General features: G+C 37.1%; 1 protein-coding gene across 1 annotated transcript in view; it reads left to right on the top strand.

Annotated features, from left to right (window-relative positions):
• Window positions 1-15,212, top strand: part of ARFGEF1 (ADP ribosylation factor guanine nucleotide exchange factor 1) — a 168,887-nt gene that overhangs the window by 48,453 nt on the left and 105,222 nt on the right. The window contains exons 6-9 of the mRNA XM_036753413.1: window positions 7,219-7,495; window positions 9,609-9,719; window positions 11,987-12,162; window positions 13,084-13,217. Coding sequence (XP_036609308.1) covers window positions 7,219-7,495; window positions 9,609-9,719; window positions 11,987-12,162; window positions 13,084-13,217 — 698 coding nt within the window. The remainder of the gene's footprint in view (window positions 1-7,218; window positions 7,496-9,608; window positions 9,720-11,986; window positions 12,163-13,083; window positions 13,218-15,212) is intronic.

Here is a 15,212-nt window from a genome sequence, read left to right as displayed (position 1 = left end):
CATATTCCAAGCCCTTTGATCCTTTAATGTAGAAGCTGCTAGATCTTATGTTATTCTGATTGTGTTTCCACAATTCTCAAATTGTTTCTTTCTGGCTGCTTGCAGTATTTTCTCCTTGACCTGGGAGCTCTGGAATTTGGCAACAATATTCCTAAGAGTTTTCTTTTGGGGATCTATTTAAGGAGGCGATCTGTAGATTCTTTCAATTTCTATTTTACTCTCTGGCTCTAGAATATCAGGGCAGTTCTCCTTGATAATTTCTTGAAAGATGTTGCCTAGGCTCTTTTTTTTGATCATGGCTTTCAGGTAGTCCAATAATTTTTAAATTATCTCTCCTGGATCTATTTTCCAGGTCAGTGGTTTTTCTAATGAGATATTTCACATTGTTTTCCACTTTTTCATTCCTTTGGTTCTGTTTGATAATATCTTGATTTCTCATCAAGTCACTAGCTTCCACTTGCTCCAATCTCATTTTTAAGGTAGTATTTTCTTCAGTGGTGTTTTGGACCTCCTTTTCCGTTTGGCTAATTCTGCCTTTCAAGGCATTCTTCTCCTCATTGGCTTTTTGGAGCTCTTTTGCCATTTAAGTTAGTCTATTTTTCAAAATTATTTTCTTCAGTATTTTTTTAGGTCTCCTTTAGCAAGTCATTGACTTGTTTTTCATGGTTTTCTCACATCATTCTCATTTCTCTTCCCAGTTTTTCCTCTAGTTCTCTAACTTTCTTTTCCAAATCCTTTTTGAGCTCTTCCATGGCCTGAGACCAATTCATGTTTTTCTTGGAGGCTTTTGATGTAGGCTCTTTGACTTTTTTGACCTCTTCTGGCTTTGTTTTGGTCTTCTTTGTCACCAAAGAAAGATTCCAACGTCTGAGTCTGAATCTGAGTGCATTTTTGCTGCCTGGTCATGTTCCGAGCCAACTACTTGACCCTTGAGTTTTTCACCGGGTATGACTGCTTGTAGACTAGAGAGTACTTTGTTCCAAGTTTGAGGGGCTGCGCCGTTGTTTTTAGAGCTATTTCTACACAGCAAGCTCTGCCACACCAGCACTGCTCCTGCCCCAAGAACTGCCAACCTGGACTGGACTCAGATCTTAAGCAGGCTCTGCACTCCTGCTCTTATCTGCCACTTAATTCCTCCAACAATGTGGGCCTGGGGCCGGAAGCAATTGCAGCTAGAGTTCTGTAGCTGCACCACCTCAAATCCCCGGGGCAGTGGCTGAACCGCTAACTCCTTTCACTCTGTCCCCGCAGCTTTTCCGACTAACCTTCTCTGTTTGTTTAATGTTTGTGGGTTGAGAAGTCTGGTAACTGCCACAGCTCTCTGATTCAGGGCACTAGGGCCTGTTCTGCCCGGCTCCTGGTCTGGTTGGTCCGCGTGGCCCACACTGGGCTCTGCTCCCCTCCGCTCCCAGCTCCCTGCATGATAGACCTTACCCAGCTACCATCCAGGCTCTCCTGGGCTGGAGCCCTGCTTCCCTCTGCTATTTTGTGGGTTCTGCAGTTCTAGATTTTGTTCGGAGCCATTTTTTTATATGTTTTTGGAGGGACCTGGTGGGGAGCTCATGCAAGTCCCTGCTTTCCAGCCGCCATCTTTGCTCAGCCCCCCATGATGCTGACATTTGCCATTTAAAAACAGTAATAGTTCATTTTAGAACAGTTTTTTATGCTTTTAAAACATTTTTCTTTGTAACCATGTAATACTGGCAGTGTTTTTATCTTTGTAGATTGACTTCTTGTAAAATCAACTGAGATCAAATGCTTAAAAATAGTGGAAAGTATAAAATGCTGTACAAATACAGAGTATAGTGAGGTTTATCATTATTGTTAATATTTTTAGTGATTATAAGTGTGCTGGATTTTTAATTTATGGATAGAATTTACATAAAAGTGTTAAAATTAATCTACCCAATTCTCTAATGTAAATTTCTAATTTTTCTGAATATGATTTCTTATTCCAAATACCTTATGTCCTAATATAGCTTTATCTCCAGATTGTGTTTATTAAATATCTAATTCTATTGCATAAAAAAGAATTTCCATGATTTTTTAATTCTGAAAAGGTATACTAATTCTTGATGTCAGACACACTGCTAAGTTGCATAAGTTGCACACATCCTGAACTAGAGCTTTTTAAGTTAATGTGAACATATAGAATAAAAAGAAATAAATAATAATTCGTAGAATTTAGAATGGTAAATAGCAGTCAGTAAAATCCAACATGGATTCATAGAAAACAGGGTCAACTCTCATTTAATTTTTGTGTTTGGGTAACTAACTAGATTGGGAAATCAAGAAAATGGTGTAGATATGATATGCTTGGATTCCCTGAAAGCCTTTGACAAAAATCTCTCATGCTATCCTGGTGGACAAAGGGATATCAAGCTAAATAATAGTATAGTTAGACGGTGATCAGTCATGACTCCAGAAGAGTGATGATGAAACATGCAGAGAGGTGATAACTAGAGGTGCAGAACAAGCATATTTTTAAACACCCATTGTATGAATTTGTTTTGCTTTACTATACTTGTTAAAAGGAGATCCTCTGTTTGAGTGGTGGAATTGTGAGGGTGGAGAGTTGTGGGGAGGAGGGTGGAAGAACAGTGATAGTGATGCCTCCCCTACCCCCCCCCCCAAAAGGAAATGATTTTCAATGATAGACTTAAAGAAAATATACAGAGGAGAGCAAAAGATGAGAAAATAGAGAAGCAATATTAATACTATCATGTTAATGTAATACATATTTTTAAAAAACCCAAGCTGTACATAGATTCACAATTTCACATACAAACCTCTTTTTCTTTTCCTGTTTGTATATGGAAATGTTAATATTTGTAGACCTCAATTAGATTTTTTAATAAAAAGAGAAATTTTAAAAAATAGTATAGTCAGGGAGATTCAGAATTGGTTGAATGACTATGGCTCCAAAGCATAGTCAGCAGTGGTTGATGTCAGCTTGGAGGAAAGGCTCTATTAAAGTGTCTTAGGAATATGTGCATTTCAACATTTTTATCAGTAACTTGGATGAAGCCATAGAAGTCATGCTTGTCATATTTGCAGATGACAAAACTGGGGTGGAGAGGTGAAAAAGAAACTTGAGTTGAACCTTCACTTAACTTAGAAAATGTATAAAGCAAAAGACAAGAAAAATAGAAATAACCAAAGTAAGAGCTAATAATAATACAAAAGAGCTGATAACAAGAAAACAAGTAAGTGATAAAGAAAAGTAACCATTATTCTTTTAAAAGATTAATAAAATTAGTTGAGAGGAAAAATGGTATAGTAGCTCTGGAGAGCTAGCCAGAACGACCTGTTGGCAATGTGACACTGGTCAAGTCGCTTAATCTCCCAGACACCTGAGACTGTAAGTTGTAGAGCAGATACCAACATGCATTGGTAGATAGAGCTTACTCATTATGCATTTATAGAGAAGCTGTCTTTGTGTTTGGGTTTTTCTCCCTTCCCTCCTTATTGTCATGGTTCCCAACAATAAAATCACAGGTCCAACCAAAAACAAAAGAAAAAATGAACAACCTAGCTAACTTAATAAGATAAAAACAGAAGAAAACCAAGTAACCAGAATTAAAAATGAGAAAAGGGATATCACAAGATAAAAACAAGAAAATCATCAGAGGCTGGTTCATATAACCCTATGCTAAGAAACTTGAAAATCTTTTTAAAAATGGATAATTGCGTACAAAATTAGAAAATTCCCAAATCAACAAAATAGTAGGCAGTGAAAAGGGAAAACACACATTTGTAGACAGCTTCTGAAGATAACCAGTTAATCCCAGTCATCCTAAGGGTGTTAAAGAGTAAAATTTGAGATCAAAAGAAAAAAAAGGAAGTTATCATATCCCCCCCTTATTTTGTATTTCACTATGTATATTTTTCATTTATGTATATGAACATGTTGTTTTACCCTAATGGAACATTAAGCCTTTGAGGAGAAGGACTGTCTCACTTTGGAATTATATCCCAATCAGTAAATCAACAAGTATTTATTAGGCACCAATTAATATGCCAGGCATTGTGCTAGACTCTGGGGATTCAGATAACAAAGAAAGAAGCAATACCCACTTGACAAGGAACTTACATTCTATTGGGGGAGATAACAGATAGATATGTAAATATATACATATAATTATAAAGCTAACATGCAAACATACACAAGATACTATGGGAGGGAGTACACTAGCATTGTGGAGGGATGAGGAAAAGCTTCATGCAGGTGGTGCTTGAGCTATTTCTTAAAAGTAGAGGGAGTCTCTGAGGTAGAGATAAGGGGTGGGGGGGGCGGTGCATTGCAGGCATTTGAGACAGCTAGTACAGCTAGTGTAAAGGCCTAGAGAGGCAAATGGAGGATTATTGATGAAGGACTTAGAGAGAAGTCCAATAGTTTGCCTGGATCACATAGTGTGGGAGGCAGAGGTAAGGTAATGAATGGCCATTTAGGCTGGAACGATAAATAACAGGCCAGGTCGTGGAGCACTTTGGAAGATAAATAGAGAAGGTTTTATGTTTTATCCTAGAGGCAATAGGAATCTACTGGTGTTGGTTGAGTAAGGGAGTCACTTGGTCAGACCTGTACTTAAGGAAAATTGCTTTTGGCGGTAGTGTGTAGGAAGGAGTGGAGTGGACTGAGAGCATTTGGCAATCCATTGTAATAATATAAGTGAGAGATGATGAGGCTTTGAATTAGGGTGATGGCTGTGTGAATGGAAAGAGTCAGATTGAAGAGATATCATGAAGATGGAAAAAAAATTTCACAGCTGATTTTATATATAGGGTGAGAAAGGAGAGGGAATTGAGGGTATTGCCAAGATTATGAACCTGGGGGACTGGAATGGTAGTGCCTTCCACAGAAGCTAAAGATTTAAAGAGGGGAGGATTTGGAAGGAATTAATTCAGTTTTGAACATGTTAAGTTAATGATATCTGTGGGATGTCCATTTTGAAACATCTAATAGGCATTGACAAGACTGAAGCACAGGAGAAAGATTAGGGCTTGTGTATCTGTGTGCATTTGTGTAGATTTATAAATACATGTGCAGAGATTAGAGTCTTCTGCAAAGAGGTAATAGTGACACCTGTAGGAACTGATGAAGGTATTAAGAGCGTAGAGGGAGAAGAAGAGAGAAACTAGGGTGGAACCTTTAGGAACACCTGGAGTTGGGTGGGGAAATATGGGTGATGAGTGAGTAAAAGAGATTAAGTAATGATCACATAGGTATCAGGAGGGTCAGGCAAAAGTAATGTCCCAAAAGCCCAGAAAGGGAAGAGTACTTAGAAAAAGACAGTGGTCAACAGTGTTAAACCCAGCAGATAGGTCGATGGGGTTTGGCTAGGTTTGGCTATTAGGATTGATTGATTAATTAGATAACAGGATCCAAAAAGACTAGAATGCCGGGTCAACTAAAATTGATTATAAGGATAAATGTAAAGTTCTGTACTTAGATTCCTGGTTGTTGTTGCCAAAGAGTCCCATGACACAAAGATTAAGACCCTGCTCCCCTCCCCCCCAGGTAATTTCTTCTCTGAGAAAGATCAAATCAAGTCACTTTCTTTTTTCCCCCTAATTTTATTTTATTTCCATTTCCAAATTCTCTCCGTTCCCTCCCATTGAGAAAGAAAATACTGCAAATATGAAGACATGCAAAATGAATTCCCACATTAACTATGTCCAAAAATATTTTTTTTAAGTAACAAAGAAAGAAAAGAACAAACATATGCTTCCTGCACTGAGTCCTTCACTTCTATCTCCGGAGGAGGTAGATAGCATGTTTGATCATGAGTCTTTTGGAATTGTGATTGGTCATTGTATTTATCAAAATTCGTAAATCTTTCAAAGTTGGTTGTTATTGTATAAATTATTCTCCTGGTTCTGCTCACTTCATTCTGCATCAGTTAATACAAGTCTTCCCAGGTTTTTCTGAAACCATCCCCTTCATCATTTCTCACAGCACACCGGTGTTCCATGAAATTCATACATTCAACCATTCCCCAGTTTATGAGCTTCCCCTTAGTATCCAATTCTTTGCAACCACAGAAAGAGTTTACATAAATATTTTTGTACATATGAGTCCCTTTCCTCTTTCTTTGATCCCTTTAGGGTGTAGAGCTAGTAGTTGTATTATTAGGTCAAAGGATAGGCAGTTTAATAACTATTTAGTTATACTTCCAAATTGCTTTCTAGAATGGCTAGACCAATTTACAGCTCCACCAACAGTCATGCTTAAGTTTCTGAACAAAATACAAACAAAATGCTTTACTAGTACAGGATGGAGAAGCATGGCTAGAAATCAGTCTTATGAAAAACACTTGGGAATTTTAGTGGATTATAAATTCAATATGCTAGCTATCCTAGGTTTCATTAAAAGAGACCTAGTGTCCAGTTTCAGAGAAGGTAATAGTTGTACTGTACTCTTTCTCTTTCCTGGTCAGACTACATCTGTTCTGGGTGTCACAGTTTGGGAAATACATACATATTTGACTAAAAAGAGAGCAGAATTAGTAGCAGTCGATGGAAGTTGCAGAGAGGTAGATTTAGACTTGATGTAGAGAAAAACTACTTATTTAAAATTATCCAAATGTGAAATGGGTTGCTGAGCAAAGTAGAGGATTCCCTTTCAATGTTTGTATTCAGAGAGGCTAAATGAAATTGTTAGGAATGTTTGTGGAGGGAATTCTGGTCTGGGTACTAGTTTTACGTAGATGGGCCTATCCAGGTGCCTCCCAAATTCTTATAATTTGTGTATATTATAGCAGGAGCTAGGTCTTAGAAATTATCTAGTCCAGCTTTCTCATTTTTCCTTTTGAAATAGGCTCAAAGAAGTAATGAGTTGCCCCGTAAGGCCTAGCCAGTAAGTTTTAGTCCTGGGACTCAAACCCAAGTCTTCTAATTTTAAGTCTAAGGCTCTTTCCACTTCACTGTTAAATATTCCATATTTGCTTGAATTTTGAGAAAAAACAAAACAAAACAAAACCTAGAAAACGTGGGAGCATCAATTCAGTTATTCCTTTGGCATATTTTAAATATTTTGGTGTTATGCTGATAGTCATGTAATTTTAGTTTACAATTTATGAGCCAAGGTAGAAATTTATCATCTCTCTGCTAAAAGTTTACTGTTGGCCAAACTTTGTTTTCTCCAAATTCTAAATAATTTTATTTTAACAATACTTGAGACAGTGCATGGAAGTTTTTCATACTTGATGTTTTCAGCTACAGGAAGCCAAACAAATGGAGAAAGAAAGACATCGTCAGCATCATCATCTATTACAATCCCCTGTGAGCCATCATGAGCCTGAATCACCTCAGCTGAGACATCTGCCGCCTGGGACTGTTGATACTTTGCCCCAAGAGCATGAAGGGGAACTTGACCCACACACAAATGATGTGGATAAGAGCCTTCATGATGATACAGAGCCAGAAAATGGATCTGACATTTCCAGCGCAGAGAATGAACAAACTGAAGCTGATCAGGCTACTGCTGCAGAAAGTAATCTTGTTGTGAAAGGGAGTTGGGGGGAAGCATGTGGGGAGGGGTTAGAGTATGTTCATAAATAGAAAACACTTTGCACACTTGGAAATGGTGAAGAAATTTTAGGAAAAAAATAAGACTGTAATGTGGTATTAAGTACAAAATAAGGCAAATTTTATCCCAGGCAAAGAAATTATTATGTGCTATGCAATAATTCCTGGGGGATTTATGCCCCTCTCTAAAGAAGCCTGCAAATATGTTTTAGGTTGTGTGGAACTTTTACTCTGCTGGAATAGATTCACTGCAAATAGTCAAACAGTAGTAACTTTTGCCCGTCATTTCTGAGAACTGAGTACAGTTGTCATACATCACTATGTTCATGGGAAATGTAAAGAGCATGTTGAGGGGAAAAAAGGTAAAAATCAGGAAAATGCTAAGTGAAAATATATGATGAGACTCCTAGCTAATTTTAAAATTTTTCTTTATTCAGGTAATTGCAGCTGCCCTACTTAAGGATAATTTCCATTTTTATTCTTGAGACCGATCTTTCATTTCTAGAATCAGATCAAGTATCTTATTGCATGAATAGGTTTACCTAGTATATATATTGATTCTAATTTTTCTCTATAGACACTGACATTGGCCTATATGCTTGGATAGAAGATTAGCTTTTATCCTTTTGCTACTTTCTACAACTTCAGCCTGACTGCTTAAACAGTTGCTCTTAGCAGACATTATCTAGTCCTGTAGTTAAAAGGTCAACTTTTATGCCATATTAAGTGGTATAAAAACAGTGTTGTGTAGTGGCTAGAGAGTTGTCCATAGAGTCAGGAGAACCTGATTGCAAGTCCTATGAATGACAAATACTGACTGTGTGACATTGGGCAAATTACTTAATCTCTCAGTGCCATCCTCCCATCCCCTATGCCCAACCATAAATTGAAACACAATTGTAAGGATCTGTTAAGGAGGGAGATTTTTACTTCCAGGACCTAACATAAAATAAAAATTCAGTTTATCCCTACAACTCTTAGAGTAGATGATGTCAATTAGAATTTGAAAGTAGTATTTGCTATGTTGGTCTGCAGAGTTAATATTCCTTATATGATCAATAGTTGAGTATAATTCTTTTAGTCATACTATAACCAATGACCTTTTCTGTAAAATCACATTAGTTTTTCACTTACTAAACTTTTGGCAACTTCAGCCACCTGGAATGTGGCAAGAGAAAAAGACTTCAAAGTGGTGAGGAAAGTAGCTGTTGAAAAACCTACTCTCCTAAGGCTTATTAATTTGGAACTGGGTGCAGAATAAGGTCTCTTTAACTTAGTTATCTGCTTTCCTCTGGCTAGCATCATTTCATTCTTGGTTACTGCAGGCGAATTAAACTTGTTAGGTGAATTAAACAATGAGGTATGGTAGATGGGGGTGGGGGTAGGACTGTTGGAATTTACATACGGAATAAATTATGGCTCATCTATATATGAAGGAAGTTGATACATGAGGCAGCAGAATAACTAAATAGTAATGTCATTTAGTGTTAAGAGCTAGTAATACAACACAACTCAAAGACCCTGAGGACATATTATAGTCTAGTATAATATTGTTATAAATGACCAGTTTGTATCATCCGGGAAAGGTTAAAAGTTGGCCCCTATATTCTATTTATAAGGAAGAAAAGTGTAATTCATTTTGTCAAGTCACACTCCAATTATTTTTTAAAATATTTTGATTCTTACAGGAATAAAATTAAATTATGGTTTGGTTTGGGAAAAATCTCCCTACAATGATAGATATAAATTACTTCACTTGACTTACTCAGAAAGCATTTATCAAGAAAATTCAGTGTTCTGAGTATTGGGCCTTACTGCAGCAGAATTGAATAGGAAAAAAGGTTTTTAAGACCTTAAAGTCTATAATTTTAATTAAATTATCATTTGGAGTTAGAGTTCTATCCATTAAATATTAGCTACATCTTTTTTGTGTGCCTATTTTATGTTTTGCCTACTTTAGATTGTATCTGTCTTTAAAAGTAGAGCTACCATTTAAAACTGTTCTTTCTGATACATAATGACTGAAAATCAATTTCTAATATTTAAAGTAATATTTTTTAAATTTCTTTATTTTAAAGCATTATCTAAAAGTGATGGATTATATGATGGAGAAAACAATGACTATGAAGATAAGGCTCAAGATATTGTGCAGAGTATTGTACAAGAAATGGTGAACATAGTTGTTGGAGGTATTGTACTTTAAACTACTTTGTATGTAAGTTATCTATGTGGAACTTCATTTGATTAGAAAAAGTGTTTTTATGATTATGGTAACTGTAAAAATTAAAATATTCCAATTTTGTATTCTGGTGAAAATTGTTGATCCCATTAAGGAGAAACAAATTACACATCTTTGAATACCCATCCTTTTCTCCTCTTACATGTTGTTGTTTGTCCCTTGAAAAGGACCAATGACATTAGGAGGGTGATGTCTTGGAAGTGAATTGGATTTAAGTGAGGCAGGGCTGTGCAGAGTTATTAGCTTCACTCTCTCCTCCAGAATCATCTGAGTTCAGTGGCAGCATAAGTTGGCCCCAGATGCAGTGGGAGACCTTGGCCTTTTTAAGCTAAGGTCTTTCCCAGGTCTCAATTTATCTGAGGCAACACCTATTCAGTGATTCTTACATGTTAATAATTTATATAAATCCATGATTCTCAACCATTTTCAATTTGTTATTTTTAAAGTTTGAAACTTTCTCCTCTTAGATGTTTTAAAAAAACATTAACAGTAACTTTTGAAATGAGTGAATTTTTTTTTGTTTGTTTGTTTTGAGAATTTCACTATACCTGTTAAAATTACTAGAAACATTCCTGGCAGTCGCAAAACTGATAAGCAATCACTGCAGATGTGAACTTGATTTATTCTGCTTTTGTTAACTATCGTCAAGGACCAAGGTATAATAGTAATAATAACTGACGTTTCTGTGGCACTTTAAGATGCGCAAGGATCCTCAACATGTTATTTCATTTGAGCGTTCCAGTACTCTATGAGGTACTATTGTTATCCCCATTTAACAGATGAGGAAACTGAGGCTTAGGTTAAGTGACTTGTCCAGGATCATATAGCTATTAAATATCAGAGGCAGGATTTGAACCCAGGTCATCTTGATCCTCAGTCTGTGGTGCCTTTCAGTTCATATAGTTGATAGGTTAGTACAGTTGTACCTTTAAGGTAGATGTTTGAGACTCTTAATTTTTCTTTTTTTTTTTTTCTTTTTTTGGAGACTGGATCTTTTTGTCTCACCCAGGATGAAAATGTAGTGGGCCACTCATGGCCTAATCTCACCGCTAACCATAACACAGTCTTTAGATGTTTATGTTTCTGGCTAAGGCTGGTTTGCCTGGGGACTCCCTGTGTTGGTGCCATTCACTGCAAAGACCCAAATCGTTTTAGCCCTACCACATCTCACAATTCCTGAGCTCGAGTAATCCATTAGCTTCAGCTTCCCCAGCAGCAGAGATTATAGGCATGTGCTACCATGTCCCACCGTGAATGCATTTTTCAATGGAAACAATATTTTGAATGGTTATTTGATTCATAGGCCAGTACATGCAACTGTATTTCACTTAGGACTCCTGTCAGATTACCTTGCTCATAGTTTTCCATCAATGAATATTTATTGAGTGAGTAATATACCTGAAAAAAAGGTTTAATACTATCCTGGCTTCCTTCAACCGCTATTTATAATACTATGTCTTTGAAATGATACCTGCTCCAAACTATAAGAACACTCTGACTTCTGCCTTAAGAGCCGATATTGCACTGACTGGCCCCCTCAGTTTTCAGGTTTGGGAAGTGTATAGTCCTAGTACTGCTTTCATTTACTTTTGCTTCTGCTTTTGATGTAGGGAATAATAATTGTTTGCAGTCAGGGTTCACGAATTCATTGCTAATCCCTCTATATGGTGATTTTTAAGTAAAGGACTTTGAATATGCTACTGAGAATATTTTCATTTGCTAACTTATGTGATATTATGGTCACTTTCAGTTGTCAAAACAAAGTTATTGGGTTTTTTTTTTTACCAGGTAGCTGATGAAGCCACTTGACAAGATGTATGAATTATCTTTGCTCTTCCTGAAGTGATTTACTTCTCTTGAGATTTAGTTTCTCAAATGAATCTATTTGTAACTTAGTTATAATAATACTGCAAATTTGAAGCTCGCATTTCCTTGCAAAAGCTGATTAGATTTCTAAGTCTATTTGTTGGTAAAGTAATATTAATTCTAGAGCAAGTTAAAAATAGTGGTGAAAGATAATCTTTCTTCCAATTTTTTTTCCTAATTATCGTATCATAATCTATTGTAGAAACTTTTGGATTGGACAGCAACCATCATTTCTTTAATACTGCTTTCCTGCTGTTTCTTTAAGAATGTGCTACTTTTAAAAATTCTACTCTTCAAACAGTTTTCAAGTTCAGTGTATTTTATACATTTTTGTTCACTTTAACTTTTTAGATATGGGAGAAGGGACTGCTGAAAATACAAGTGCAGATGGCACCATCGGAACTTTGGAGGATGGTAGTGATAGTGAAAATATCCAAGCAAATGGGATTCCAGGGACTCCAATTTCTGTTGCATATACACCATCCTTACCTGATGACAGATTGTCTGTCTCTTCCAATGATACTCAGGTATAAATTGAAGAATCACGTTGAGCCATTAGTCTCACAATTCTAATGTTGAACAGTGCTTATAAGAAATATCTTTAGTAGATGCGTAAGTTTCTTGCTAGCAAGGGGCTGCTTTTTTATTTCCCCCCTAGCTCCTAGTGTAGCCTCTTGCACATAGTAGGGAACTCAACAAATGTTTGTTGAGTTGAATTAAATGATACCTGACATGTCATTTGGGGGATTTTTGCCATTTAATATAATAAAAGTTTTTAAATGTATTAATATTTATTAATATAATGTTTTTGCCATTTAATATAAATTTGACCTGTTAGCTTCTGTGATGTGTTATCAACTAATTTGGCAAATATTCTAAATTATAAAGTATAAAGTGTTTGAGAAAAGTGCTCTCATCACAGATTCTTCGACAAAACCCATAGGGCTAGAAGGGACCTTAGTGATTTAGTCTCGTCTAAAACTCCGTACCTCCAGGCAGACTTATTTTCATTACATACTGGTGAAAAGTCCTCTTAGTCCTTTGTTCATTACTCCCTTAACAAGTTCTACCCAGAAATCAGCTAATAAATGCATCAAGAAAGAAATGATCATGCCCAGCTGCCAGTCTCACACGTGCTCAAGAGTAGGTAAAAGTTGGAATAATGCAAACAACCTAAAATACAATATAAGTTCTGGGAATGGGTGCGATAACCTGCCTGGGGTTTGTTAGATGATGAGGTCAAGTGAGGAGAAGAGAATCTCAAAGGGGAAGTCAGTGGCTGTAGTTATTTAGTGTGGAGGGGAAAAAAAACTTAAAATGTTAAAAAAGAATACTCTGGTAGCACAGTATTTTCTTTGTATTGGGAATGAAGTCATATCTCACTAGCCTTCAAAAGATGATTTTGTATTGTAATTGTCTGTATTATAATTATATGTAACCATATGTAGGAATCTGGAAATTCTTCAGGACCTTCACCTGGTGCTAAGTTTTCCCACATTTTACAAAAGGATGCCTTTCTAGTATTCAGGTCATTATGTAAATTGTCGATGAAACCACTGTCAGATGGACCACCAGACCCAAAGTAAGTGATTACCTCTTTTCCTGATTTAATAATGTTGTTTTCTTTAATTTAAAATTTATTTAGACGAGTTAAGCTGTTAGAGTTCATTTTGTTTTCACTGGGGCCCAGTTATATTAGAAGGAAAACAAGTCTCAGTAAACCAGGCTTTCTGTCCCCTGGGGAGAATTGGGTAAGGAAAGTAAGCTTCAGAAAATAAAATTAGGTTCTAAAAACTCAAGTATAAGTACTGCTGCTCTGTTTACCCAGTCCTTGCCCTCTGCCTGCTGTGATATTTGAGAAGAGACCTGAATTTGAAGAGGACCTTATTTTGAAACCCTGCCTTGCCACTTGCTGTCTTTGTGATCTTGAGCAAGTCATGTAAATACTCTGGGGCTCAGTTTATTCTTCACCTATAAAAAATGAGGGGGCTGGACCACATTATGCAATTGTGAGATGATAAATTTAGAGCTGGAAGGGACTTCAAGTTAGTTCGACCTCCTCATTTTACAGATAGGAAGCTCAAGTTAAGTTATTGGCCCAAGGTTCCATGGGCAGTGAACAGAAGAGCAAGGTTATGAACCCAGGTCCTCTGATTCCATCTAGCAATTTTTTTTTATTGGAAATGGCTTCTGAGGTCTCTTCTGGGTCTAAATCTATGATTCCATAACCCACTAGTCCCTTGGTTCCTTGTCCTATTTATTACTCTTTAACCTTTTCTGAATCCAAACCTATCCTTCTGTCCTCCTCTTCTGCTCTGTAAGGTTAAAGAAAGTCACATAACCATGCTAACTGCGTCCACCACAGATTTACTTAAATTAGATCATCTCACCTGGGTCCTCACTGATGCCCGCATTCATTTTGATCTTCCTTGATAGAATCCCTACTTGGTTTCTCATGCCATCTGTTTCAAATATTTTCTCCTCAAGCCCCACCAATGGCACCTCCTCCACTACCTGCCCAGTGGTAGGCTTCACTTCATAAATTACTGAGAAAGCTGATGCCAGCTTTCACAGCTTTCATCACCTCCTACTTCAGATCTTCTCAGTGTCATTCCCATTTTTTTCTTCCTTTTCTACCAACTCCAAGGAAGAGGTAGCCCTCCTTGCCAAGGGCAGTCCTTGAGTAATGACATGTGCCCTTGATGTCCTTCCTTCCCAATGCCCCCAGGAATAGATACCATCCCTTTGACCATTTTGTCTTCTTTCTTTAATTTTTGATCATTCTCTATCCACTGACTCCCTCCCTACTCTCTACAAATATGCCATCTCTCACTTATTTTTAAAGTCACTTGACTCTGGCCTCAAGCAATTTGCCCTTCATCTCTCATCCATTCCACTGCCAGATTCCTTCCTCTGTACTCATATCCATTCAATTCTTAGCCCTCTCCAGTTGGGTTTTTATCCCTGAAACTGCCATCTCCAAAGTCACCAAGAGTCTCTTCCTTGCCAAAGACATTATACCTTTTTCAGTATTCATCCTTCTTTGACCCCTATCCACTTTTTGGCATTGCCTAGTAAATCAGCTAGAATCTATTAAGTGCCTGTTATGTACCAAGCCCTGTGTTAGATGCTGGGGATACAAAGAAATGCAGAAAGCAGTCACTGTTCCCAAGAAACTCACTGTCTTATGAGGGAGACAACATGCCAAAAACTATGTGCAAACAAGATATGTATAGAGTAATTTGGGATAATCTCAGAAGAAAAAAATACTAAGATTAGGAGGACTAGGAAAGGCTTCTTGTAGATAGTGGGACTTTAGTTGAGACTTGAGGGAAGCCAGGGCATCTAGGAGGCTGAGATAAAGATGAAGGGCCTCCGTTTCAGTCATGTAGTATAGCCAGTGAAAATGCTCAGAGTTAGGAGATAGATTGTGAAGAACAGCAAAGACACCATCCATTCCATACTGGATTGCAAAGTCTGTGGAGGGGAGTAAAGTGTAAAAAAACTTGAAAGGTAGGAAAGAGTCAGTTTGCGAAGGGTTTTGAAATCCAAACAGGATTTTGCATTTGATCCTGGA

This window comes from Trichosurus vulpecula, chromosome 1 (assembly GCF_011100635.1).
Source record: "Trichosurus vulpecula isolate mTriVul1 chromosome 1, mTriVul1.pri, whole genome shotgun sequence".
Taxonomy (NCBI): domain Eukaryota; kingdom Metazoa; phylum Chordata; class Mammalia; order Diprotodontia; family Phalangeridae; genus Trichosurus; species Trichosurus vulpecula.
Note: the sequence above shows the minus strand (reverse complement) of the source record. Positions and strands in the feature narration are given on the sequence as shown.